At 35.8% G+C, this 26,462-nt stretch overlaps 1 protein-coding gene across 24 annotated transcripts in view; it reads left to right on the forward strand.

The window, feature by feature from the left end:
* The window catches only part of SNX14 (sorting nexin 14), a 96,665-nt gene that overhangs the window by 50,076 nt on the left and 20,127 nt on the right, over positions 1-26,462 (forward strand). For 12 of the 24 annotated variants that reach the window (XM_005552420.5, XM_065543755.2, XM_074037545.1 and 9 more), the window contains 9 exons: positions 532-687; positions 993-1,117; positions 1,913-1,971; positions 5,012-5,038; positions 6,961-7,093; positions 13,190-13,391; positions 16,755-16,838; positions 18,677-18,777; positions 20,851-20,962. In XM_005552420.5, coding sequence (XP_005552477.2) covers positions 532-687; positions 993-1,117; positions 1,913-1,971; positions 5,012-5,038; positions 6,961-7,093; positions 13,190-13,391; positions 16,755-16,838; positions 18,677-18,777; positions 20,851-20,962 — 999 coding nt within the window. Of the gene's footprint in view, positions 1-531; positions 688-992; positions 1,118-1,912; positions 1,972-5,011; positions 5,039-6,960; positions 7,094-13,189; positions 13,392-16,754; positions 16,839-18,676; positions 18,778-20,850; positions 20,963-25,399; positions 25,641-26,462 lie in introns of all 24 variants that reach the window. The other 12 variants (XM_005552422.5, XM_074037549.1, XM_045391202.3 and 9 more) reach the window with 4 other exon arrangements.

Raw genomic sequence — 26,462 nt, forward strand, 5'->3', positions numbered from 1 at the left:
AATAAAATGAAAAAACAATTGGTATTTTGGCTGTCCTAATACAACCATCTTTTATTTTGGAATAAACATTCATTTGTTCAAACTGTCAGTTCTGCCACTAATTTGCAGCGTTCATGATGGAGAGAAATATTGTTTAAAAACATTGATTGGAACTAAAAACAGTATTCATATTTATTTTTGTTTAGTAAATCAGATTTCAGAATAATGAAAGACTTGTGGTATAATAAATTAATCCAATATTGTTCTTTAAGGAAACTATTAGAAGTGTGTTTAATGTCCTGAATTTCAGCAAATTTGTATTGCTATTTATGTATTTACATATTTTCTGTTAATGTATAAAAACTGGTTGATTGCATTTCTCTTTTATTGAGTAGTTATCTTATTCTCAAATATTTTTTAAAAACTTAGATGAATTAGATTGCTTCTAATTGCTGCTGTTAGTGTTGGCTACAATTAGAATGGGACTATTAAGTGTTTATGAATAGTTTTATATTAAAATTATTTTTTCTTATTCTTTCCCTCATTTGTTAGAGGAATTTAATGATAGAATTTTACGACCAGAATTATCAAATGATGAAATGCTATCTCTTCATGAAGAGTTGCAGAAGATTTATAAAACATACTGTTTGGATGAAAGTATTGACAAAATTAGATTTGATCCCTTCATTGTAGAAGAGATTCAAAGAAGTAAGTCAAAGACGATGAGAATGACTTATTTAGCATTCTTACAGTTTTCCCATTTATTCTCTGCTTACTATTGCAGTGGCTATCTGCAGTACACGGGCAGCTATTATTCTATTTTACTAATGAGATGAAAGCTTTAAAGAAGAGACTTGTTTATACTTTACGTATTTGTCAGAACTAGAGCTTGGTTGGTCTAATTTCTCAATCTAGTGTGTTTCTTACAGTGGAGTTTCAGTAAAACATAGTTTTAGAACTGTATATGTTTATGCTATTTATAAATAATTTCTACAATAGAATTTTTTTAATAGTTGCTGAAGGCCCATACATAGATGTTGTGAAACTTCAAACTATGAGATGTCTTTTTGAAGCATATGAACATGTCCTTTCTCTTTTGGAGAATGTATTTACTCCTATGTTCTGCCATAGTGATGAGGTAAGTCAAAATATTAAGCTTGTTTGAGGATTTTTATACATAATTTAGTAGTAGCTCTGATTTCATTAGATGAGTGATTCAAATAACAAAATAAATAGAAAAATAAAACAAGATTGCTGGGCACGGTTGCTCATGCCTATAATCCCAGCACTTTGGAAGGCTGAGATGGGTGAATCACTTGAGTTCAGGCATTCAAGACCAACCTGGCCAACATGGTGAAACTCCATCTCTACTAAACACAAAAAGTTAGCTGAGTGTGGTGGCACATGCCTGTAATCTCAGTTACTCGGGAGGCTGTGGCAGGAGAATAGCTTGAACCCAGAAGGCCAAGGTTGCAGTGAGCTGAGATCACACCACTGCACTCAAGCCTGGGCGATAGAGCAAGACTCTGTCTCAGTAGAAAACAGAACAAAAAGACCAAGTCTTTTCCTGTATGTAATTAAGTGAAGATTAAAAAATAATTGCAAAAACAATTATCAATACCAAAACCTGTTTATATTTATGTAAGTAGATAGATTGGGACCAAATAGGTCTGCCTGGTTTGCCATATGCCTGAGCAGCTTTGTAGTATTGCAGTGGTGCAGAAATCTCATTGTATACACGTTATTTACAAACCTGTGGAAATCATCTGCGTTTGCAATATTTTCATCCTTGCCCTATTTGACAATGTCTGTATTCACTTGATTGAGATAGCTTTTTTTTTCCCCCAAAACTGGAAAGTAGTAAACTAAGGTAACATGTTTTAATATTAATTGTAAGTGTAATAAATGATAATTACTGTTTGTTATTTTAAAGTATTTCAGACAACTTTTAAGAGGTGCAGAATCACCAACACGCAATTCAAAATTCAACAGGTAGGTTGTATGTTTTGTTTTTGAACTTGCTGATGCCAATCATTCTATGATAGCATCGTTGTCTTTATTAGCTATTTTTCTGAATGAATATGTGGTTCCATTGTTATATGAGTAGACAAGGCATTTTACTAGTGAATTGTAGAACTGTCTTCTATATAGTGATCTGAAAATGCCTGAAATTCTTTTAGAAAAATTTAACAAGATACATAATGTGGCCTTGTTAATCTCATAATTAATATATATTAGTTTTGATTACCGGCTTTATTGGAGACTAGGGACTGAATGCATAAGTGGCGTCCACAGATAACTCAGAATTAAATGTTTTAGAGAAAACTTTTTTTTAAGAGTGCTTACTGGGTACAAAAGTGGAGGAATGTTTATTTCTTTTTTTGGCTCTCTGGAAACCTAAGTGTACAGTTAAGATATCTAAAGAAAGGTAATAGAAGAGAAAAGCTTTATCTATTTGTAAACTGGATAATTAATATTCTGATTTGTCTTTGCAAGGTTACATGTACAAAATTGACACAGATACTAAATGTATAAATCTACAGAATAGATTTATAAATAAAATATATGAATAAATATATATTTTAAGTCACATAATAGCAAATCAACAAACCTATTCTGAATTTCCAATGAAAGAATATTAATGGCTGGGCACGGTGGCTTACACCTGTAATTCCAGCACTTTGTGAGGCCGAGACGGGTGAATCACTTGAGGTCAGGAGTTTGAGACCAGCCTGGCCAACGTGGTGAAACCCCGTCTTTACTAAAAATATGAAAATTAGCCGGGCATGGTGGCACATGCCTGTAATTCCAGCTACTTGGGAGGCGAAGCAGGGGAATTGTTCGAGCCCAGGAGGTGGAGGTTGCGGTGAGCCGAGATCACGCCACTGCACTCCAGCCTGGGTGACAGAGCGAGACTGTCTCAAAAAAAAAAGAAAGTTAAGAAACTCTTTTGACTTCTTATATATAAAGTAAATGAATCATTTCATTTACTTTTCATTTTCATTTCTAATCATTTCATTTACCTTATATATGTACAAAATTGACACAAACATCTCAACACCTTCCAATTTGAGCAAGCCTCTAATAAACATATAAATAAATTGGATATGTACTACAAAGAGAGAAGTAGATAAGTCAAGAAATGGGGCAGTGTTTTAGATAGTTAGTAGAAGGAAAAATGTGAAAACCTTAGCCATGAGGGGAATATATTGTATTTCTTGACATAACCAAGTGTTATGGGAATAGGTGTTTCTTTGAACATTGAATATTAATTCTGATTTAATGCCTCAGTAGAAGTAGCATACATGTAATAACTTTTCTGAAAGGTAGAAAATACGTTTAGGATTATTTGGAAAAATGCTACTTTTTAACTTTTTCCTAAAAATTTATATGTTATAGCCATGAAGCTTAGATTTTATTTAACAAAAATCATATTCATACTATTTAATATAACATTCTTTGCCCAGGCCACATGCCTTTTCTTGCATTTGAATTCTTTTCTAAGGAGTTTCCTCGAATTTACTGGCATACTTGAGAAGCAGGTAGAATTTATCCTTGTTTATAGACATAAGATGTTTGGAGTTTCATACCAGGGCACGGAGCTAATGAAATGCCCTTTTCTAGGACCATTTAAGGGGAAGTGGTTCTGTGACCTTAAAAGCCTGCTTGGTAGATGGCTGGGCGTGGTGGCTCACGCCTGTAATCTCAGCAATTTGGGAGGCTGAGGCAGGCGGATCACCTGAGGTCAGGAGTTCAACACCAGCCTGGCCAACATGGTGAAACCCTGTCTCTGCTAAAAATACAAAAATTAGTCAAGTGTGGTGGAACACACTTGTGATCCCAGCTACTTGGGAGGCTGAGACAGGAGAATCACTTGAACCCAGGAGGCAGAGGTTACAGTGAGCTGAGATTGCACCACTGCACTCCAGCCTGGGCAACTAAGACTCCATCTCAATTAAAAATAAAATAAAATAAAATAAAAAGCTTGCTTCGTAGTTAAAATTTAAGTCAAGGTCATAACTTCAGAGATGAAAAAAGCCTTCTTTGCTACTTTGAGAACACTTGATTATTTTCAGCATATTAAAGTACTAATTTTGTTGGCTTTAAAATATAAAAAAGACAGATTATATGGGTTCTTTTCATTCTGGATACTGATTATGACTTTTTAAAGTATGTTTTTCTTTATAGTGATCTGATTTTAATAGTTAACTATCAGTCTTGTCAGGACTCTGCTTCTGTGATAGTTAATGATTTATTTACCTATATACAATAAAAGTTTTTTAACATTCTTTCATTGGAGATTTAGAATAGCTTTGTTAATTTGCTATTAAATGACTTAAATTACATAAAATATATATTCATATATTTGATGTCCACATTTTATATTTTCGAAGTAAAATTCTAATGCGTATTATTTATCATGTTCTCTGTTTCATTCTACACTTAAAGTACAACTTTTGTTTTTTAATATTTAGAGATCTTTTGTTAACTGTGCTTCTTAGCTTAAAACATTTTTTTACTCAAGCTAAAAACATGTGAAGCATAAATGATTCTATCTAACATGGACACAAATTTAATGTTGGAAAATATGGGTTTGTTTTTTGTGCCAGATTTTTAGTGGTTCAGTCTCTGCATACTTTCCACTGTATGAAAGAAATGGTATGCCTGAGGACAAAGAAAAGACAGAATTATTTCTGGATATTTAATTTCTAAGAACCTTTTTTAATGATGTAGAAAAAAGTCAGTTATTTCCTGATATATTTAATTTTTTTCCATGTCACCCAAGAGATAACATATTTAAGAACCGTTTTTAGTAATGTAGACTTCATCCAAACACACAAGACAGCTATGTGCATTTATCTTATCTTTATCACCTTATTCATTAGATTTCTTCCCTTTGCAAAGATGAATGTTATACACCTGTGTAACTTCTGAAGCTTTTAAATTTTGTTTTGTGTTCTAGAAGTTTATATAATATCTGGGCTTTCTTTCTTTCCTCTCCTTGTATAATTTCACATACCTGTTATTGCAGAGGTAGCCTAAGTTTGGATGATTTTCGGTAAGTCTTGAGCATGTGATTCTTTTCAGTATTAAATGTTTTTAGAAAGTACATTGTGAACAACCTAATAGAAATATAAAGGAAAAAAATGAAACACTATAGTATTAACTGCCATTATATCCTAGTTATTTAGGATAATCTTTTAAAAGGAATACCTACTTTTAGTCTAGATATGTCCTCTTTGAAATAGCATATGTCATCATAAAATAAAAATGTCCTGATACTTCAAAGATATTTTCGTTATTTAATTTGTCAGTATCTTGTTTTTTAAGGCTGTTGACTCATTTTTGTTCTTGTTAATTTTGCTAAATTAATTTTAGAATTATTTATGTTTAAATAATCTTTTTTTTTATTTTTTAAGAAGTATCATGTTTCTGTATTTCTGGGCATAATCACAAGTGAGACTTTTTAAATTTCATATTTCAACAACCCCCATTGTTTTGTAATATCCATGTTGTAGAGACTAGAATAAACCATTTGGAGTCTAGAGATTTTAAAAATGTTTTGTTAACATTTTTATGTCTTGGGAAGCTTTTTTTTTTTTTAAAATCAAGGACAGTTGTGTCTACAATTCTTGTTTAAAAAAACCCTAATTGTATGTTTGTTTAGATAAAATAATCTAGTTTAAGTATCCCTTTTACTGCTTACTACTTACTATTAGTGTTTTTCCAGAAGTTTGATTTACTTCTTGGATGTGCGTAAAATACACATTACTACATATTGGTGTATTTGAAACTTGATTAATTTTCTTTCTGTAATTATATTATTTTAGTAGATAACTTAATTTTCCTCACAGGAGTAATAGCTATACACTTGAGCATTCAAAACAAACTTTCTCAGATTATTTTAAAGTAGTCATTTTTATTTGGATATCTGTTGTAAGAGCAGCATTACATAGTGAACATGACTTTATTTTATTTTATATATTTTTTCAAGATGGAGCCTCACTCTGTCGCCCAGGCTGGAGTGCAGTGGTGCCATCTCGGCTCACTGCAACCTCTGCCTTTCAGGTCCAAGTGATTCTCCTGTGTTAGCCTTTGCCTTTCATCTCGCTTGGCTAATTTTTGTATTTTTAGTACAGGTGCGGTTTCGCCATATTGGCCAGGCTGGTCTCGAACTCCGGACCTCAGGTGATCTGCCAGCCTTGGCCTCCCAAAGTGCTGAGATTACAAGTGTAAGCCACTGTGCCTGGCCTTGAGCATAACTTTTAAATTGGATAAAAGTTATGGTTTTAGTTGCTGAAACATTGGGCAGTAGGCTAACGGACATTTTTGCTACTTTTAGCTTATTTATTTTGTTGCTTTTCAGCTATTTCTGCTTTCAGAAATTCAACTTAAAAAAATTGCAAAACCAACATTTAATATTTATGGCAGAGCAGACTGCTTCCTAGGGCTACATTTGCTTTTATCCCTATGCTCATTGCTAACCTTTCCCTTTGTCACTATTATTTTTCTTAAAGTTCCTTCTGAAAATGAAGTAGTGAGAAAACAATAGTTGACATTTTTTTCTGTTGCATAATTTTAGTACAGTTACTCTAAAGGGATGTTTTCCGTTTTGAACAGATCTTAAACATTTTTTTATCTATTTCAAAATATCGCAATAAGAACTATATTCCGCTAGGGGGCTCTCATCTTTTAAAAATTTTAATCCGGTTAATATTTTGAAGTTAATAGTAGGTAAATTTTGAGTGTTTATAAATAAATATTGTCCCGTTTATTCATCCACCAAATTTAAACTATGTCATTTTTGGCTTCTGAGATGTTACTTAATCCATGGATGAAAACTCCAAAAGTTATGTTAGCTATACCTTTAGTTTATCATTTTCAAAACTGTTTTTCTTTTTTTCTAAATAATGGTTTTCAGTAAACCAGACTGTTGTGATAATTTGCTATGTACTTGATACATGTTTGTTTAATATTCAGGAACACACAGAAAAGGGGAGAATCATTTGGAATCAGCAGAATAGGTAGCAAAATTAAAGGAGTATTCAAAAGTACCACAATGGAGGGAGCTATGTTGCCTAATTATGGTGTAGCTGAAGGTGAAGATGATTTTGTAAGTAAAATGTATCAATTTGATTTATTTATAACTTCACACTTACTATAACATAAAAATTAGAGATACTCATTATTTTCCTTTTTTTTTTTTTTTTTTTTGGAGAATCTGTATTCTCATACTTTCCCTTTATCTTCTTACTTCAGACTTCCTTTGTATTTCTCATTCTTTAATTAGTTGTGATAGTTTCATGACGTGAATCTAATTTTTAAAATTCCTGGGAACTATGTTATTGCTTATTAAGGCAGAATGGTTCCTGTTAAGCTGAGACACTTCTAATATTCAGTTTACCATCTTTTGGTTAAGCTTCAAATTCTGATGTTACCTTTTTCCTACCATGTGCTCCAGGTATACAGAGCTGCTAATAGATGCTCTAGCTCCTTGCTTACTTAAACTGCGGTCTGTTGACAAGCAGCATTGGCATTACCTGGGAGCTTGTATAAATACAGAATCTCAGGCACTCTCCTAGACTTACTGAATCAATTTGCATTTTAACAAGATTTCCGGTTGACTTATATGCACATTTTACTTACCATGCTATTTTATTTCTCTGTGTCTTTGTCCTGCTTGAAATGCCCTTCATTTGTTTATTGACCTGGAAAATTCATGTGCATCCTTCAAAATGCAGCTGTTCCCCATAAACCTTTACCCAAATCCCCAAGTTGAACTGAACATTTCCTCCTTTTGTGTCCCTATTATATCATATGTTAAAACTTATACCATAATGTATTTGAAGTTATATGTTTATGATTGTCTTTTGTATCACATAGTGCCATAAAGGCAAGTATTGTCTCATTTGTACTTTTTATTTTTATTGAATAGAGATCTTGGATTCTCATTTTGTCTTTTAATGACCCTGGGCACTGGGGATGAAAACAAGATTAAGATGCAGACCTTGGCTTTAAGAAATTCACTTAACTTGGGTGTAAAAGGGATGTTTAGTACTGATTGGATTGATGATGACCAAGAAGGAGGCAAGGTGGGGAGACAGCAGTAAACCCTTGTCTTTTACCCCTTCCTTTTGACCTTTGTCCCATTGCCTTGATGTAAGGGTCACTGATTCTTCATAATAATTTAAATGGAATAAAATGTTATTTAAACCTTTTTTATTAATTCAAATAAAGCAGTTTTTTATGCCTTTATTTTTTCCCTATAAGTGTGGGTATTATTATTATTTTTTTGAGATAGAGGCTTGCTCTGTCACCCAAGCTGGAGTGCAATGGCACGATCTCAGCTCACTGCAACCTCCGCCTCCCGGGCTCCTGCCTCAGCCTCCAGAGTAGCTGGGATTACAGGCGCCCACCACCATGCCCAGCTAATTTTTATATTTTTTTTGGTAAAGATGGGGTTTCACCATGTTGACCAGGCTGGCCTTGAACTCCTGACCTCGTGATCTACCCACCTGTAGTCCCAAAGTGCTGGGACTACAGGCATGAGCCACCGCACCCGGCCTTGGTGTGGGTAGTATTTTTATGCTGGGTGTGGTGGCTCACATTTGTAATCTCAGTACTTTGGGAAGCTGAGGTGGGAGGATTGCTTGAGCCTAGGAGTTCAAGACCAGCCTAGGCAACATGGCGAGACCCTGTCTTTACAAAAAATTAAAAAATTAGCTGGGTGTGATGGTGCACAACTGTGGTTGTAGCTACTTGGAAGGATCACTTGAGCTCAGGGGGTTAAGGCTGCAGTGAACCATGTTTGTGTCACTGTACTCCAGCCTGGGTAACAGAGTAAGAGCCTGTCTCAAAAAAAAAGTGTGGATAGAAGAAAGTAGATCAGAGAAAATCTTTTTCAAAATAATGTTTATGTTTTCTAATTTTAAGCATATTTTCAGTTTTTAAGTAATATAGAACAGTGGAAAAAAATTAAATGCCATGTACATGCATAATCTTACCACCCAGTAACCACTTCTATTAATAGTTTGGTGATTTTCTTTAAAAACAAACAAACAAACAAACTTTCCCTTTTCACCCCGGTAGACAAGACTACATTTTATATATATAGTTTGCTATCTTTTCTCTCTATTCAGTATTATAACAAAAGTATTTAACCGTGTTATTACAAACTTTTAAAACATAATTTTTTGTGGAGGAAGATGTGTTTTTTATTTTTTGCCTTCCCAATCGCTTGATACACAAGCTGTACTTTAGCTTCAGGAATAGGAGGCTATCTTTAAAAAGCTGAGAGAATTTGCTTTGTTTTGTAGTGACCCAAGAAGAAGGAAATTCTTGATTGGGATTAAAGATAGTAGTAACAGAAAGTTGGAGAAGCAGGCAAACTAATATTTAATACTATCAAAGGAAAACTCAGGGACAGTGAGGTGCTAACGCAGACTAAGATGATGCCATTTAGGATTTAGAAGACACTATGTTAGTTCTAACTTGTGGGACCTTGGGGAATCCTCTTTGTCTTGTTTGGAAGTTGAGGGAAAAGAAAAGTTTCCAGTTTCATTGCCGGGTGATCCTAAATTGGTTTGTGATCCTAAGTTGGACATTTAGGATGACTAATTGGAGACTTAGGAGACATTATCTCAAACTCCTGACCTCAGGTGATCCACCTACCTTGGCCTCCCATAGTGCTGGGATTACAGGCGTGAGCCAACATGCCCAGCCTGACATTATCTTTCAGAACCCTCGTTGTGATCATTTGGCGGTAGTGCCTGCTTGCTGTGTGGTCTTGGGCACATTCGTTAATTTTATTATGATTTGTTTCATCACCTTGAAATGGAGGTAATTTTATCTTTCATAGGGATGTTGTAAGGAGTATTAAGCAAGTAATATATACGAAGCACTGAGAACAGTGCCTTGCACATAGTGAGTCCTGTAAGCACATCAATTCTTGTAGCTGTGTGATCTCAAGTTAGGGATTAAATTAGCATCCGTCCATATGCTGGCCTGGGAACCAAAGCCTAGTATATAAGATTGGGTCAGGGCTGGGTATGGTGGCTCATACATGTAATCCCAGCACTTCGGGAGACTGAGGCTGGAGGATCACTTGAGTTTAGGAATTCGAGACCAGCCTGGGCAACATGGTGAAATCCTGTCTCTACAAAAATAGAAAAATTAGCTGGATGTGGTCTACTCAGGAGGCTGAGGGAGGATCACTTGAGCCCGGGAGGAGGAGTTTGCAGTGAGCCTGGCAACAAAGTGAGACCCTGTCTCAAAAAAAGAAATTGGGTTGAAAATTGGGTTGGTGTATCAGAAAATGTATTTCTGTCCAAGTTCAGAACTGGCTTACAAATATACTTATGGAATATAATATGCCTGTTGGTAACTTGGCAGATATCTCTGTACAGGAAAAGAATAGTCAGAAATATTAACATTTCTTGAGGAAATTTTATTTCCATCTTCCATAATCCCCATCCTCTTGGTAGAGATAGCAGGTGTTTGGAAACGAAAAAGTATTTAAAGTACTTGATTTTCCTTTATTAACATTTTGATTACAATATTTTCTTTTTTTTTTTTTTTTTTTTTTTTGAGACGAAGTCTTGCTCTGTCGCCCAGGCTGGAGTGCAGTGGCCGGATCTCAGCTCACTGCAAGCTCGCCTCCCGGGTTCACGCCATTCTCCCGCCTCAGCCTCCCGAGTAGCTGAGACTACAGGCGCCCGCCACCTCGCCCGGCTAGTTTTTTGTATTTTTTAGTAGAGACGGGGTTTCACCGGGTTAGCCAAGATGGTCTCGATCTCCTGACCTCGTGATCTGCCCGTCTCGGCCTCCCAAAGTGCTGGGATTACAGGCTTGAGCCACTGCGCCCGGCCACTTGTTTTCAAATAGCATTAAAGGATGCCCTGAAAATTCTTAGAGAAATATTTCCCTAGAGATTTTTCTTTAGGCTTTGATAAAAATACCATTTAAGTAGTAACAGTAATAAATTGCAAAACTTTGTCCCTTTACATTGCTAAGAATTTTGTTCTCCCATTTTGTTTCTTAGATTAATTCTGAGGAGCTTCTTTTAATTTAAGAATGCCCCCCCCTTTTTTTTTTTTGGCTTTTAGTCAGCATTTTCAACAAATTCTCTGTTATTGTATGATTCACTTTCCCCTGTCCTCAGAAGCTACATCCATTAACAAAAATATACTTGTATTAACCATGGAAAATGCTACCTTGAACCTCAGGTTTTAAGCATTGGGTGTTTCCTTCACACATCTCTCTGTGTTTCTTCCAAGATTGTAAGAAGGTAACCTTGCCTTTTAAAAGGCAAAACCCAACATCTGTCATCTGTTTTAATAGTTTTGTTTTTTAAGGTCTTGAAGTTGTTTTCAACAGAGCATTAAGAAGTCTTCCTAAGATCAGTGAGAGTCTTATTAGAGATTTTGGAAAGCCAGTTTAGGATGAGAACAGAAAAAAGCAAAGCAGGAGCCAGGCGTGGTGGCTCACGCCTGTAATTCCAACACTTTGGGAGGCTGAGGCGGGCGGATTATGAGGTCAGGAGATTGAGACCATCCTGGCTAACACGATGAAACCGCGTCTCTACTAAAAATAGAAAAAATTAGCTGAGCGTGGTGGCGGGCGCCTCTAGTCTCAGCTACTCGGGAGGCTGAGGCAGGAGAATGGCATGAACCTGGGAGGGAGAGCTTGCAGTGAGCAGAGATTGCGCCACTGCACTCCAGCCTGAGCGACAGAGCGAGACTCTGTCTCAAAAAAAAAAAAAGAAAAAGCAAAGGGGGTTTGTGGGGGAGGAAAGGAATTTCCTTAGAAGAGAGGGTAAGTACCCGGGGTAAGAGGAAAGAACTGAGAGTGAGGGTAGGGCTAGAATTCTGGAAATAAATTCCTCTGTACTACTGATTTGCTCTGACTAGGCTATTCAGAATTCTTTTAAGTGCTACAGACTTTGACTCATTGCCTTTAAAAAGGTGTGTTCCAGATGAATGCATTTCATTTATAATATTTTGCCCTTTCTAACATGAATAAGAGATGTCTAGGTGAGTCAGTGTTTATAATATGCCACATTCAAATAATCTCTTCCAATTTAAAAAATGGAGACAGTTATTTCCTTCTTCCTATGTATCTATTTCTAGAACATGTGGTTTTGTTTTTAAAAATAATTTTTATTTTATTTTTTCAGTATTTAAAAATATTTAGCATTTTAAACATTTATGTTGTTAAAGTTTAAGAAGTGATGAAATAAAAAACTCTTAATTCTGTAGAGGTGGGTTTCTTCCAGACGTTTTTTTCCAATTTTTTGTTACTTATGTTACAGTTTTTACTTGGGTCTTTTTTATGGTTAAAAAATTTTTGGAGTAAATATTTTTATTAAAATAAATTTCCAAAAATGGAATTACTTGTTTGAAATCATTTTATGACTCTTTATAGATACATATTGCCAAAACACTTTCCAGAAGGGTTGTGCTGGTATACCTTGTAACTGGTAGTGTGGCACAGATCTAGTTTATCTGTGCAGTCTCCATGAATGACTGCTATCATTTATAAAATTTTACTTCTCGAAATGAGAAAAATACCAGAACTTTACTTTTTATTTCTTATCACAAAGGTTGAACAGTTTCTATATTTGTGTATTTTACATTTTTTTCCCTAATCTCTGAGGTGTATATTCTTTATCTTCTATTATATTTTCTTTCTTTCTTTTTTTTTGAGACAGGGTCTCACTCTGTCACCCAGAATGGAGTACAGTAGCACGAATCTGGCTCACTGCAATCTCAGCCTCCTGGACTCAAGCAGTGCTCCCACCTCAGTTTCCTGAGTAGCTGAGACTACAGAGGCGGGCCACCATGCCCAACTAATGTTTTAAAAATATTCTGTAGTGATGAGGTCTCACTGTGTTTCCCAGGCTAGTCTCAAACTCCTAGGCCCAAGCAATCCTTCCACCTCAGCCTCTGTGAAAGTGTTGGGCTTATAGGTGCTGTCCCCAGCCTATTATATTTTCATATACAGATGATGTAAGAAAACTTGGAGTTGATGCTAGTAACTTGTTTTTAGCTTTTTACCTATACTTTTTCAGTAGAAAATTTAATATCACCTAGCTTTTAGAGTCTTAAAAATTATCAGTTGATATGGGCATATTACTTTATACTTGTATCTCATATGCTATAGTTCTAAAGGTATTGGGAATATTAAATTTATCCTGGTAATTTTTTTCCAGATTGAAGAAGGTATTGTTGTAATGGAAGATGATTCTCCAGTGGAGGCTGTGAGCACACCTAATACTCCCCGAAACCTTGCTGCATGGAAAATTAGCATTCCATATGTAGACTTTTTTGAGGATCCCTCCTCTGAAAGGAAGGAGAAAAAAGAAAGAATTCCTGTGTTTTGTATTGATGTTGAAAGAAATGATAGAAGAGCAGGTAGGAAGCTTTCTGAGCACCTTTCTTAAAAGATACCCGTGAATGAGTCTGTTGTTAGCAAGTGTGATAAACATTTTGCCACTTCTAGCTAGCAAATATGGCTGCATATCCAAAAAAGAAGTGTCCAGAACAGAAAATTGAAAGAAAGCTTAGGATGTCCTAAGTTATCTTCATAGCAGTTAACTAACTGATTCAATCAGCACTTATTGAGTGATGCCTGCTAGACACCTGACAGTCCATCAGGCATTCAATGTAATGTTCTTTTAATGGTTTTGTTGCCGTCATTAGCGATTGTACTTACTTAATTATCATTAATCCATATAGCAATATATCAGGTATTATTCTAGTTTAATTAAGACAGCGTTTTCTCTCACCCATTTTGTGGGCTAATTAGAAAATATGGCCAAACATGGTGGCTCACGCCTTTAATTGCAGTACTTTGGGAGGCCAAGGTGGGTGGATTACCTGAGGTCAGGAGTTTTGAGACCCACCTGGCCCACATGGTGAAACCCTGTATCTACTAAAAATACAAAAATTAGCCATGCGAGGTGGTGCATGCCTGTAGTCCCAGCTACTCTGGAGGCTGAGGCATGAAGATTGCTTCAACCTGGGAGGCGGAGGTTGCAGTGAGCTGAGATTATGTGACTGCACTCTAGCCTGGGAGACAGAGTGAAACCCTGTTTCCAAAAAAAAAGGACTGATGAAAATATGGTTAAAACTACAGGTTTTCTTCATGTTTTGCTATACTTTTTCTTTCGGTTATTTCAGGTATAGACTGTCATAGAGACCAGGGTTAACGGCATCTGTAGCAGGATAAACAGTCACCACTTTAAAGTCCTACTTATAACATGATAAAAAGAAATCGAATTAAAAAATAAAACAGTGACCACTTTGCACTTTTTCTAAGAAGTGGGGCAGTGAGTATAACGAAAAGCACCACATTTTGAGAATGATGAGCAGAAAATAAAGTTGAGCTCAGGAAGAGGGAGTTATGAGGAAAGAAGGAAAAAAAGTGGCAATGTTAGAAAATGGTTTTGAGAGGGTAAGTGGTAGGGTGAAGATCAGTGCTAATTATTTTTATTTTTCAAAAAGTATTAGGTTTTCTGATTTTCCTCAGAAGTTGATCCTGTTTCAAGAACATGAGACATAGGAATTGGGAGGGAAGAATGCCCAGAGTAGCTAGTTACAATTTTTCCTATCATAACTAAATATCAGGCAGAGTCTTACTCTGTCCAGGTCTTACACCATACTGCCTGATTTTGCCGGAGTTACTGTTCAGTCTTACTAGTTGCTGTTCTTTCAGCATTCTGACAGGTGGACAGCTAAACTGTTGTTAATTCTGACAGGTGGACAGCTAAACTGTTGTTAATTCTGACAGGTGGACAGCTAAACTGTTGTTAAACTGAGTCAGATTTCCATTTCAAACTTAGTTTTGTTTGGAATATACTTTTGTTTTTGCTTTAGGACAACTATTTTTAATTTTTATGCTTTATCTTAAAAGGTTAATTTAACATAAATTATAAATTCATGGCTCAGTAATTCGAAAATAAAAACCAAAAAATCTTAAAACTTGTATTTTATTTTATTTTTTAATTTAATTTTTTTTTTTTCTTTTTGAGAGGGGGGTCTTGCTTTGTTGCCCAAGCTGGTGTGCAGTGACGTGACTGTGGCTCACTACAGCCTCGACTTCCCAGGTTCAAGCAATCCTCCCACCTCAGCCTCCTGAGTAGCTGGGACTATAGGTGCATGTCACCATGCCCAGCTAATTTTAAAACTTTTTCGTAGAGAAAGGGTCTCACTATGTTGCTGAGTCTGGTCTCGAATTCCTGGGCTCAAAGTGGTCTTCCCGCCTTGGCCTCCCAAAGTACTGGGATTACAGGTGTGAGCCACTGTGCTGGGCCAAAAGCTTGTATTTTAAAGATAATTTTTTTGTCACCAGTGCTGCAGACTTCTACTGTCAATGAAATGTGCTCTTAGAAACCATGATCTATTAGGGAGAAAAAAGTATATCATTTAGTGTATTGATTTTATGTGGGTAACAAAATAACAATTTCAGCATTAAAAACCTAGCCTAAATATACTATGGATCTTTTAAGACCAGTGTTGAAGAAGAAAACTAGGATTTGCTTTATATGTTGTGATCAGGTTGATTTTTTTCTAAATAGACGTGTTGTTTTGGATGGTTGTGGTATTGCTTCACTCGATCTACTGCATTCTGAAATCTATGGTACAATGATGTTAGATGTTAACAATAACAGTTAACATTTATGAGGTATTTACTCTGTGCTATGCTGTGCTATGCACTGTACAGAAGTGCTTTGTGTGGATTATTTTAGGTGATAGACACAATTATTGTTATTCTACATCTACACACTGCAAGGTACACAGTGGTGTTATTTGTTCAAGGCCACATAGTAAATGGGGGCAAGGTGAACTGGGATTAGAATAGGCAGTCTGATTCCAGATTTACTCTTTAAACCATTACTATGTGCTGCCCAATTTAGTAGCCACTAGCTGCATGTGGTAATTAAACTCAAATTAAATTGTATTAAAATTTCAGTTCTTTAGTTGCATTAGCCGCCTTTCAAGTACTCAGTGGCAACATGTGGCTAGTAGCTAGTATATTAATGCAGATCCATGGAGCATCTTCCTAACTGCAGATAGTTCTGTTGGATAGTACTGCTTTATACTATATTAAATTAGGACAATATGGTAAATGTTTGAGAAACCCCAAATCAATAAAAAACTCTTATGAAATACATCTTTTGGTGACAGTTTAAAAATAATCATAATCGCATGATATTTTAAAGTTTCTGTCAGCTCTGATTCTGTTATAGAAAAAGTATATTTGAGATAACTTCATAGATGAAATTTATCAGTCACTTGTAGGTAACTAAAATATGGGATAAAATGTGTTAATAATGTTATGCCAAAAATAACAAATTACGACTGTGGAATAATGTCCAGCTTTGTATTCTTTTTTTTTTTTTTTTGAGACAGAGTCTCACTCTGTTGCCCAGGCTGGAGTGTAACAGCGCGATCTCAGCTCACTGCAACCTCTGCCTTTTGGGTTCAAGCGATTCTCCTGTCTCAACCTCCTGAATAACTGGGACTACAGACGCCTGCCACCACGCCTGGCTAATTTTTGTATTTTTAGTAGAGGTGGGGTTTCACCATGTTGGCCAGACTGGCCTCAAACTCTGGACCTCAAATGATCCACTCACCTTGGCCTCCCAAAGTGCTGGGATTATAGGCATGAGGCACCGTGTCCAGCCAGCTTTGTATTCTTAATGTATTAAATACAACATTCTTTTAGGGTTTTGAAATTATTTGTTACTCAGTGTGTGTGTACTCAATTTACAGTTGGACACGAACCTGAACATTGGTCTGTCTATAGAAGATACCTTGAATTCTATGTACTTGAATCAAAACTAACAGAATTTCATGGTATGTTATTCTTTTTGGATAAAACATTACATTTCAGCATTAGCATTCTTTAAAGCTGTGATACCAGATTAATTTTTTTATTTTAAGTAATTGAAATACAAGAAATACAACATTGACGCTTGTGTACACTTTTATTGATAACGGAAATGTACTGTTTATCTTCTTATTTTTATTTATCTGTATATTTAAAGTTCTTGCAATGCACATTTATGCTTTTTTTAAAAGTAAAATCAAAATTTTAAAATAGCTATTTTAAAACTATATTTTAGAAAGGGCTCTCTATTTACTCTTTTTGTTCTTCCTGTCTCATCAATGTATTTATTTTAGTTAATATCAGGGATATCGTTACAAAGAATTTCCAGCTTTTTTTTTTCCTTGTATGTAGCTTGGTGAATTTTATTTGTGTGTTCTAAATTTTTTTATTTTAGAAAAGCTCTGTAGAGTGTCCCCTGATGCAAATTCAGGTTGGTTTTTAATTGAGAAGGGTAAGGAACATTCCTTTCTCTGATGTAAGAGCAAAGCCTGTGATAAGGGTGATTATTATAGGAAGATAAAGAATACAAGGTCCCACTCCATATTTTTGCCTAGATTTTGAGTTTCTACTTGTGTTCAAATGGTTTTATCTTTCTCTCTACCAATCTGGTGCAGGACCATCGTCATTCTTTCTCTGAAAACTACTTTTTTTGTTTAAGGCTGAGAGAAGACAATTTATCTCCATACTTTTCTTTTTTGATACTAAAATTTCTAAAGCCAGCCCTATCTGAGAAAGCACATTCTCCTTCCTTCCTTCCTTCCTTCCTTCCTTCCTTCCTTCCTTCCTTCCTTCCTTCCTTCCTTCCTTCCTTCCTTCCTTCCCTCCTTCCTTCCTTCCCTCCCTCCCTCCCTCCCTCCCTCCCTCCCTCCCTCCCTCCCTCCCTCCCTCGTTTTCTTCCTTCCTTCATTTCCTCATTTCCGTCTTGTTGCTCAGGCTGGAGTGCAATGGCACGATCTTGGCTCACTGCAACCTCTGCCTCCTGGGTTCAAATGATTCTCATGCCTCAGACTTCTGAGTAGCTGGGATTACAGGCATGTGCCACCACGCCCAGCTAATTTTGTATTTTTAGTAGAGATAGGGTTTCACCATGTTGGTGGCCTTTTCTTTTTTTCTTTTGAGATGAGTCTGGCTCTGTCACCCAGGCTGGAGCGCAGTGGTGCGCTCTCAACTCACAGCAACCTCCGCCTCCCAGGTTCCAGTGATTCCCCTGCCTCAGCATCCCAAGTAGCTGGGATTACGGGCATTTCCCACCACGCCTGGCTAATTTTTTTTGTATTTTTAATAGAGATGGGGTTTTACCACATTGGTCTCAAACTTCTGACCTCAAGTGATCTGCTCACCTTGGCCTCCCAAAATGCTGGGATTACAGATGTGAACCACTGTACCCAGCCTACATTTTGATTTTAAGCCATTTATATAGCATTGACAAAATGCTATCTTTTTTCCCTATGAGAAATTAGTTATTTATTTGTAAGGTTTTGTCTAATAGAATCTCACCAATTTCAAAACAATCTCATAATAATTTTTTGAAGCTGTTTTACTAGGATAGAAAGCTAAAAAATCTACGTCAAACAGTGATTGTTACAAGAGTGATATTTTTGTTTATCAGTAGACTCAAGTTCTTTGATCTGGACTTCTGACTTGAAGCTCTCTGGTTTTGTGAAGATTATTCAAAGAATAATGTCATATCTCTACAAGGCAGTATTGCTAATCTGAATGTGCCATAGTAAATTTTAAATCCTAATTTAAGGTTTTAAAAATAGTAGCAGAACACAGTAATAACTATAATATATGCTAATTTCAGGTACATTTCCTGATGCCCAGCTTCCTTCTAAGAGGATCATTGGCCCCAAAAATTATGAATTCTTGAAGTCTAAGCGGGAAGAGTTTCAAGAATATCTACAGGTATAGCATCAACTGTATTAATTCCAAACGTTGCTAATCATAGCATTCTCTAATTTGTCTCTTTTTCTCTTGTACATATGTGCTTCGGTTTATAAATACCTGTCCATGTGGATTTTAATTTAAAAAACATTTTTCCATGTGAATTTTAGAACGAATTTTTGTCAAAAGTATATTCCTTCCCCCCTCTCCAAATTGAATGAAATACAAGATATTTTCTTAGGGTGAGAAAAATCTTTACTTAATTTTAGGCTAGTTAAAACTTTGTATAGGACATTAAAAAAAGAAACTTTTGGTGTAAAAGATTAGATGCATTTGAAGAATATTGGATAGTATTCTTAGAATATTTGTTACTGTTCTGTTTTCTGTTTGATTTTTGTGTTTAGCTTTTTCTGAACATTGGAGTCTTCTGTGTTATTCCTTAGTCCCTTTTCTTTTGGGTTCATAGATATTTTTCCAGTTTCCTGGGATCAACTCTACCATTTGCTACGTGGAATTGAATTCCATTTTTCTCAGTGTGTGCACGTTACATTATGTTAAATGTATGGGTATATTATTTAAATACATGGTACAGTCATCATAAAAGTTACTTGAGACATCAGGCTCTCCAGGATTAATAACCATCTTTCTTCTAGTGCTTACAAGGGAGGATACTTTTATTTATTCAAAAAATATTTTATTTGGGCATGGAATTTTATATTTAAAAAAAATTGTCGATTCAGTTAAATTTGGATGCTTCCTAGCTGAAAAGAAATACTTTAAAATTAAAAATACTCAGCAGTGTCAAGGAGTATTTACACTTTATTTCCTCTCTCTGAACTGTTGAATGCTTTCAACTCCAAGTTGAAAAAAATATATATATGTGTATATATATATATTCTACGTAAATTTTTGGTGATGTGAATATTGAAATATGAAATAATTAGCTACTGCAAGGATGTGTTTGGATAAAACATAAAGCCATGTTTTTGTTGATACTGTTAACTCTTTATTTGAACCAGCTAATTATTTCTACAAACTAGAGTACCTCACTCTAGAAGAAATATTTTCTCGTAATATGGATTTAAATTAGAGATAGCTGTACTGGTTTTTTAATGTAGATTTCTGCTTATAAAGTTTTGTAACTGTCTCATAGTTAGGAAACTATTAGGTAATTTTGGGTTAATTTTGGCTTTTAAAGGTCTTTTTTTTTTTTGAGACGGGGTTTTGCTCTTGTCATCCAGGCTGGAGTGCAACAGTGCGATCTCGGCTCATTGCAACCTCCGCCTCCTGAGTTCAACCGATTATCCTGCCTCGGCCTCCCAAGTAGCTGGGATTACAGGCCCCCACCGCCACTCCTGGCTAATTTTTGTGTTTTTAGTACAGACGGGATTTCGCCGTGTTGGCTAGGCTGGTCTCGAACTCCTGACCTCAGGTGATCCACCTGTCTCAGACTCCCAAAGTGCTGGGATTACAGGAGTGAGCCACTGTGCCCGGCCCGTGTTATCTTATTAGAAAATAGTGTTGCAGGAAGAACAGACAACAGATTTTTCAAGTTATTTCACATTTCCACATCTAGTTTTCTGCAAAACCCTTTATGCCGACTTCTAAAAATTTATCGAGACAATTGTATCATACTATCATATTTTTCTATAGTTTAGAAACTGGGAAATAATAGTAGCTGATGTTTAGTTTTACTTCCTGTGTGTCAGATACTGTGCTAAATGCTTTATATAACAATACAATAAAGTCGGTAGTGTCATTATTTCCATTTTGTAAGTTAGGAAACTGACTCTTGGGCACTTTAGGAACTTTTCTGGTGTCACTTAGGTGTTTTCCAAGTGTTTAGGATTTAGGTGTTTTCCAAGAATCTAGCATGTGGAAGAGCCAGAATTCGAACCCATTCATATCTGACTATAAAGGCCAAGGTCTTACCTACTATCCTATACTCTTCCCTCTAAAAATGCAGTTGCTTTGTTATTTTAAATATAAAGTAGCTTTTGGGGATTTAAAATTTAAAAAAAAATTAAAATACAGTTTTGATTACTCTTCTAGATTTCTAAACTGTTTTTTCCCTTTTTTTTTTGTTCATTCAAGAAACTTCTGCAGCATCCAGAACTAAGTAATAGTCAACTTCTGGCAGACTTTCTTTCCCCTAATGGTGGGGAAACACAATTTCTTGATAAGATACTACCAGATGTAAATCTTGGTAAGTCAATTTAAGGAATCATTATAAGAGAATAAGCTGAAAAGAATCAGCATTTTCAGATTAATTTAGAAAAATATTTATATACTATAGCCTATGGTAAACTCCGAGGGCCCTTATTTCTGCATTTAGAGAGAAATTGTCAGATGCTGACCTTAATCTGTCCATTTGGAGTTCTGATTATTTAAGCAGTCACTTCTACCCATTTGTCCTCATCACAGAAAATTATATTAGTCAATGTATTTATAAATTTTTTTTCTTAAATTTAAATATAAGAAAAGTAGAGATGGTATTTTTAGCATAGGTGAATCAGTGTTTTCATCGTACAGTATATGAATAGCTGTGGTATTTGAAATTTCTCATTAAATATCTCAAAAAGACTAGATCTGTTCACATTTAACTTGGTTTAAGACTGTTGCATTTTTCCACATCTTTAGGTTATATCATGCTCTTCCTTTTTTGTATTATAAAGCATTATAAATATTCCTTAAAACCTAATTTTTGGGTCACTTGTAGTAGTGATTTAGGTAAGTAAACTTTGTATAAACTGACTTTCAGTTAACTTGAATTAATCTTAATGTCATTCTGAGCAAATTTCATTTCATGGTACTTCTGTACATGAATTTTATTTAAAGTTTAAATGTTGGCTATAAAACTGGCATGGAATGTACACATGAGATTGTGGTAACATTTCTGCTTTGAATGTCGTTGTTAATTTGTTTTGAAGTTTTCATTAGTAACTTAGAAAAATAATTTAGGTTTTTAATCTTTAATTTCAAAGTAACTTTATAATTAGTAAAACCATTTTGCAGTTAGTAATTGCCTTATTTCTACTAGTACTATTGTAAAGGAAATTAAGATGTGTCAGAAAGCTTATATTTGCTCTATTTTTTAAAATACTAATTTTTATTATGACAGATATAGAATCTGTAGTCAAAGCACAGTCTGCTAGGTTACTGAAGACATTATTATGTTTTTACTACTAGAGATGGAAGTTAGTATTTCCTGAAGATAATGTTTCAGAAAGTGTTTTTGTGTTGTAATACTCGAGCACTTAATTTCAGCTATCACTTTTGGATGAATTATTTATTATAGTTTGTCTAAATAGCAACGAGTTCAACAGAAATCCAGACAGATCATCTTCTCTAACCACTAATATAGTACATACGTTATAAGTACATGTATAAAAAATAGAAATATAAAAAAAGGATTCAATTAAATGTAGTCTGAAATTTTTCAAAGAATCATCTCATAAACCCCTGGCATGCCTCCATTCTGTTTTAAAAACTGTTCCTTAATTACTATTCCACCTGCTGGTTATCAGTGATTGGATTTTTTTTTTTTTTTTTTTTTTTTCTGTGGTGGAGTCTTGCTCTGTCACCCAGGCTGGAGTGCAGTGGTGTGATTTTGGCTCACTGCAGCCTCCACCTCTCAGGTTCAAGCGATTCTCCTGCCTCAGCCTCCCAAGTAACTGAGATTACAGGTGCCCACCACCACACCTAGCTAATTTTTTGTAGTTTTAGTAGAGACGGAGTTTCACCACATTGGCCAGACTGGTCTCAAACCCCTGACCTCAGGTGATCCATCTGCCTTGGCCTCCCAAAGTGCTGAGATTACAGGCGTGAGTGAGCCACCATGCCCGGCCAGTGATCTCGTTGTTAACAGAGACATCTTCTCACTCCTCAGTCTTCTTGACCTCCTTTGCAGCATTCTTTCCTTTAGAAATTCTTTGCCTTTGGCGTTCATTATTGCATATTATTCTCTTAACTGTTTCAGTCCCATCACTACATTTCCGTTCTACACAATCCTCCCTTATCTCTATACACGTAAATATAGGTGTTTTCCAAGCTCTGTCCTCAACTTTCCTCTTGCCAGTCTCCACAGAACCTATTATTTTAATTTTTACCTATATGTAAATGTTTATTTTTCATTCTTTTTTTTTTTTTGAAACAGAGTCTTGAAATGTCATCCAGGCTGGAGTGCAGCGGCGCCATCGTGGCTCACTGCAACCTCTGCCTCCTGGGTTCAAGCAATTCTCCTGCCTCAGCCTCCCTAGTAGCTGGGACTACAGGCGCACACCACCACGCCCAGCTAATTTTTATATTTTTAGTAGAGACGGGGTTTCGCCATGTTGGCCAGAATGGTCTTGATCTCTTGATCTCGTGATCTGCCCACCTAAATGTAGTCTGACCTTTAGTTATACCTTTCTGATACCCAGTTGAATGTCACCATCTGATCTCCTATCATCTTTTCAGAACCAATGTGTAATTTTGTTAATGATGCTACAGTCATTTCAGTCATGCTTGAATTTTTACCGTTACCTCTTGGATTTTCTCTCCCATGCTCTCACTACACATCTTTTTTTTTGGAGATGGAGTCTCTGTCTGTCACCCAGGTTGGAGTGTGGTGGTGTGATCTCAGCTCACGCAACTTCTGCCTCCTGGGCTCAGGCATTCCTCCCACCTCAGTCTCCTGAGAACTATAGGTGCGCACCACCATACCCAGATAATTTTTGTATTTTTAGTAGAGATGGGGTTTCACCATTTTGCTCACGCTGGTCTTGAACTTCTGAGTTCAAGTGATCTACCTGCCTCAGCCTCCCAAAGTGCTGGGATTACAGGTGTGAGTCACCATGCCCTGCCTTACATATCTTTTTAGTTCCCAGATTCTGTAAGTTTTTCCTATTTGGTGTCTAACTCATGTCTTCCTCTTCATTCCCTTTACTCTGTCCTTAGTTCAGTTTTCATTGCCTCTTATTTGAACTGTACTAAGTTTCCTATCTAGTCTCCTGGATTCCCATCCTCCTCCTGCCCTCTATCAGTTTATCGTATATAACACAGCCAGATTAATCTTCCTAAAGTACATGTTTGACCATATCTAAAATCCTTTGGTTTTTCTCTCTTTATTAACTTAGGAAATCTTTATTGTTTAATATGGAACCCTCTGAAAATCACTATGTGCTTTGATACCAATATATCTTACCAGTATTATTTCTTACTACTTCCTTTCATACTTTAATAAAATTGAATCCCCTATATTCTTTTGCTCCAGTGCCTTTATTTATACTCTTGTCTTCTACTTTAAATGCTCTTCCATATTACCCATCTTTGAAGATCCAGCTGAGAGAAAGGAATGGCTGGTTCTTCATAGGGAAACAGGGAAGCCTTTCTTAGGAAGGTATAATTTGTCTAATCTTGAAAGAGTAATATAAATCAGCAGGAGATAGATGAGGAGATCATTCCACTTGGAGAGACGGGCATGTACAAGAAGCATGAAAGAGGGAATCAGCTGGTAATGTTTGGAGTATCTTGAACATAGAGTACATGTAAGAGAGTGAGACTAGAAAGATAAGTTATGGCCACATGTGTCATGGTAAGGAATTTGTACTTGATCATCTAGGCAGGGAGAAAGAGATATTGATAGATTTTAAACAATGAAATCTAATCGGATTTAGGTTTCAGAAATCCAACTCTGGCAGCAGTTTGAAGGATGATACTAAAGGTACTTAGAATCGTATCTGGGAATAAACCTAGTAGAGTATGTGTGTGCATGACCATTATAGAGAAAATTGCAAACTTTTATTGAGAGATGTTAAAGAAGACCCAAGAAAATAGAAATCATATTCATTGTTTAGAAACCACAATATTGTAAAGATGTAAATTTTTCCCCAAGTTGATTTCTAGCTATAATATAGTCCCAATCAAAATCAAACAAGTTGCATATGTGTATATACCTTGAAACTGAATCTATAATTTATATAAACATGCATAGGACCAAGTAGATAACACATTTTAGAAGAAGAACAAGGTTGGAGAGCTCTATCATATGTCTTGACTTATAACACTAAATTAATCAGTAGACCCTGGAACAGAACAGAGAACCCCAAACCTATCTGTACATCTGTGGACACTTGATTTGTGAGCATGGCTCTGCATAATGGGGAAGCAATCAACTTTTCAAGAAATGCTACTGGGACATTGGGTATACATTTGAACTCTTACGAAGTAGCCATATTTAAGTAGACTAGAGTCCTATATAGAAACCCGTAAAGATACTAGAAGATTGCAGAGATAAATTCATATATTTACAATCAACTAAATTTGACAGAGGTGTCAAGACATGGGGGAATGGATACCCTTTTCAGTAAATAGTGCTGGGAAAACTGGATATCCATATGCAGAAGAATGAAACTAGACGCCTATCAATCATAATTAAAAAATCAAACTCATAGTGGATTAGACTTAAATGTAAGACCCCAGATTATAAAACTGCTAGAAGAAAATGAGGGGAGGATGCTTCATGACTTTAGGCAAAGATCTTATGGCTAAGAGTTCAAAAGCATAGGTAGCAAAACAAAAATAGACAAATGGGGCTAGATTAAACTATTAGGTTGGTGCAAAAGTAATTGTGGCTTTTGCCTTTTTTTTTTCTTTTAAACAGCAAAAATCTCACTTTTGCACCAACCTAATAAAAAGCTTCTACACAGCAAAGGAAACAAGCAGCAGAGTGAAGAGACAACTGTAGAATGGGAGGAAATATTTATGGATATTTTACCTGTATGTTTTGCGACTATTTAGCCTGTACAATGGGAGAAAATATTTGCAAATATTGCAAATTCAATTAGAAGATGATACAGTAGAAAAATGGACAGAAGAAAAATAATTTCACCAGCCTGGGCAACGTAAGTGAGACCCTGACTCTACAAAAAACAACAAAAAATTAGCTGGGTATGGTGGCAAGCATGTGTAGTCCTGGTTGTTCCAGAAACTGAGGCGGGAGGATCACTTGAGCCCAGAAAGTTCGAGGTTACAGTGAGCTATGAGCACACCACTGCTCTGCAGCCTGGGTGACAGAGTGAGACCCTTTCTCTAAAAACAAAAGAAAAAACACTTCACAAAAGAGGAAATCAGATGGTCAATAAATATATAGAAAGATGCCTAATTTCATTAATAGGGAAATTCAAATTAGAATCATATTTGGGAAACACCACATTCACCAAAGTTTTTAAAAGTCTGATTATACTAAGTGCTAAGTATTGGTGCAGATGTAAAGCAACAGGAACTCTTATACACTGTTAGTAGGACTATAAATTGAAAAACTACTTGGAAAAATTGTTTGGTATAAAAACTGAAGGACCCAGCGGTTCCTTTCCCAGATATATACTTTGGAGAATCTATCCATGTTTAAGAACGTTCGTAGTAGAATTGTTTGTATAGCCCAAACTAGAAACAGCACAAATGCTCATCAGCAATTGAATGGACAGGTAAACTGTGGTAAAGTCATAACATTGAATACCCATATCATGAGGCTACTAGCAACAATGTAGATGAACTTTTAAAAATGTTGAATGAAAGAACCAAAACATGAAAGAATACGTAGAGCCTGATTCTTTTTACATAAACATCAAAACAGACCAAACTAATATAAGCTGGACAAATCTGAATAAAACTGTTAAAAAAATGGTTGGGCGTGGTGGCTCACACCTGTAGTCCCAGCACTTTGG

The sequence above is a fragment of the Macaca fascicularis genome, chromosome 4 (assembly GCF_037993035.2).
Source record: "Macaca fascicularis isolate 582-1 chromosome 4, T2T-MFA8v1.1".
In the NCBI taxonomy this organism is placed as follows: Eukaryota; Metazoa; Chordata; class Mammalia; order Primates; family Cercopithecidae; genus Macaca; species Macaca fascicularis.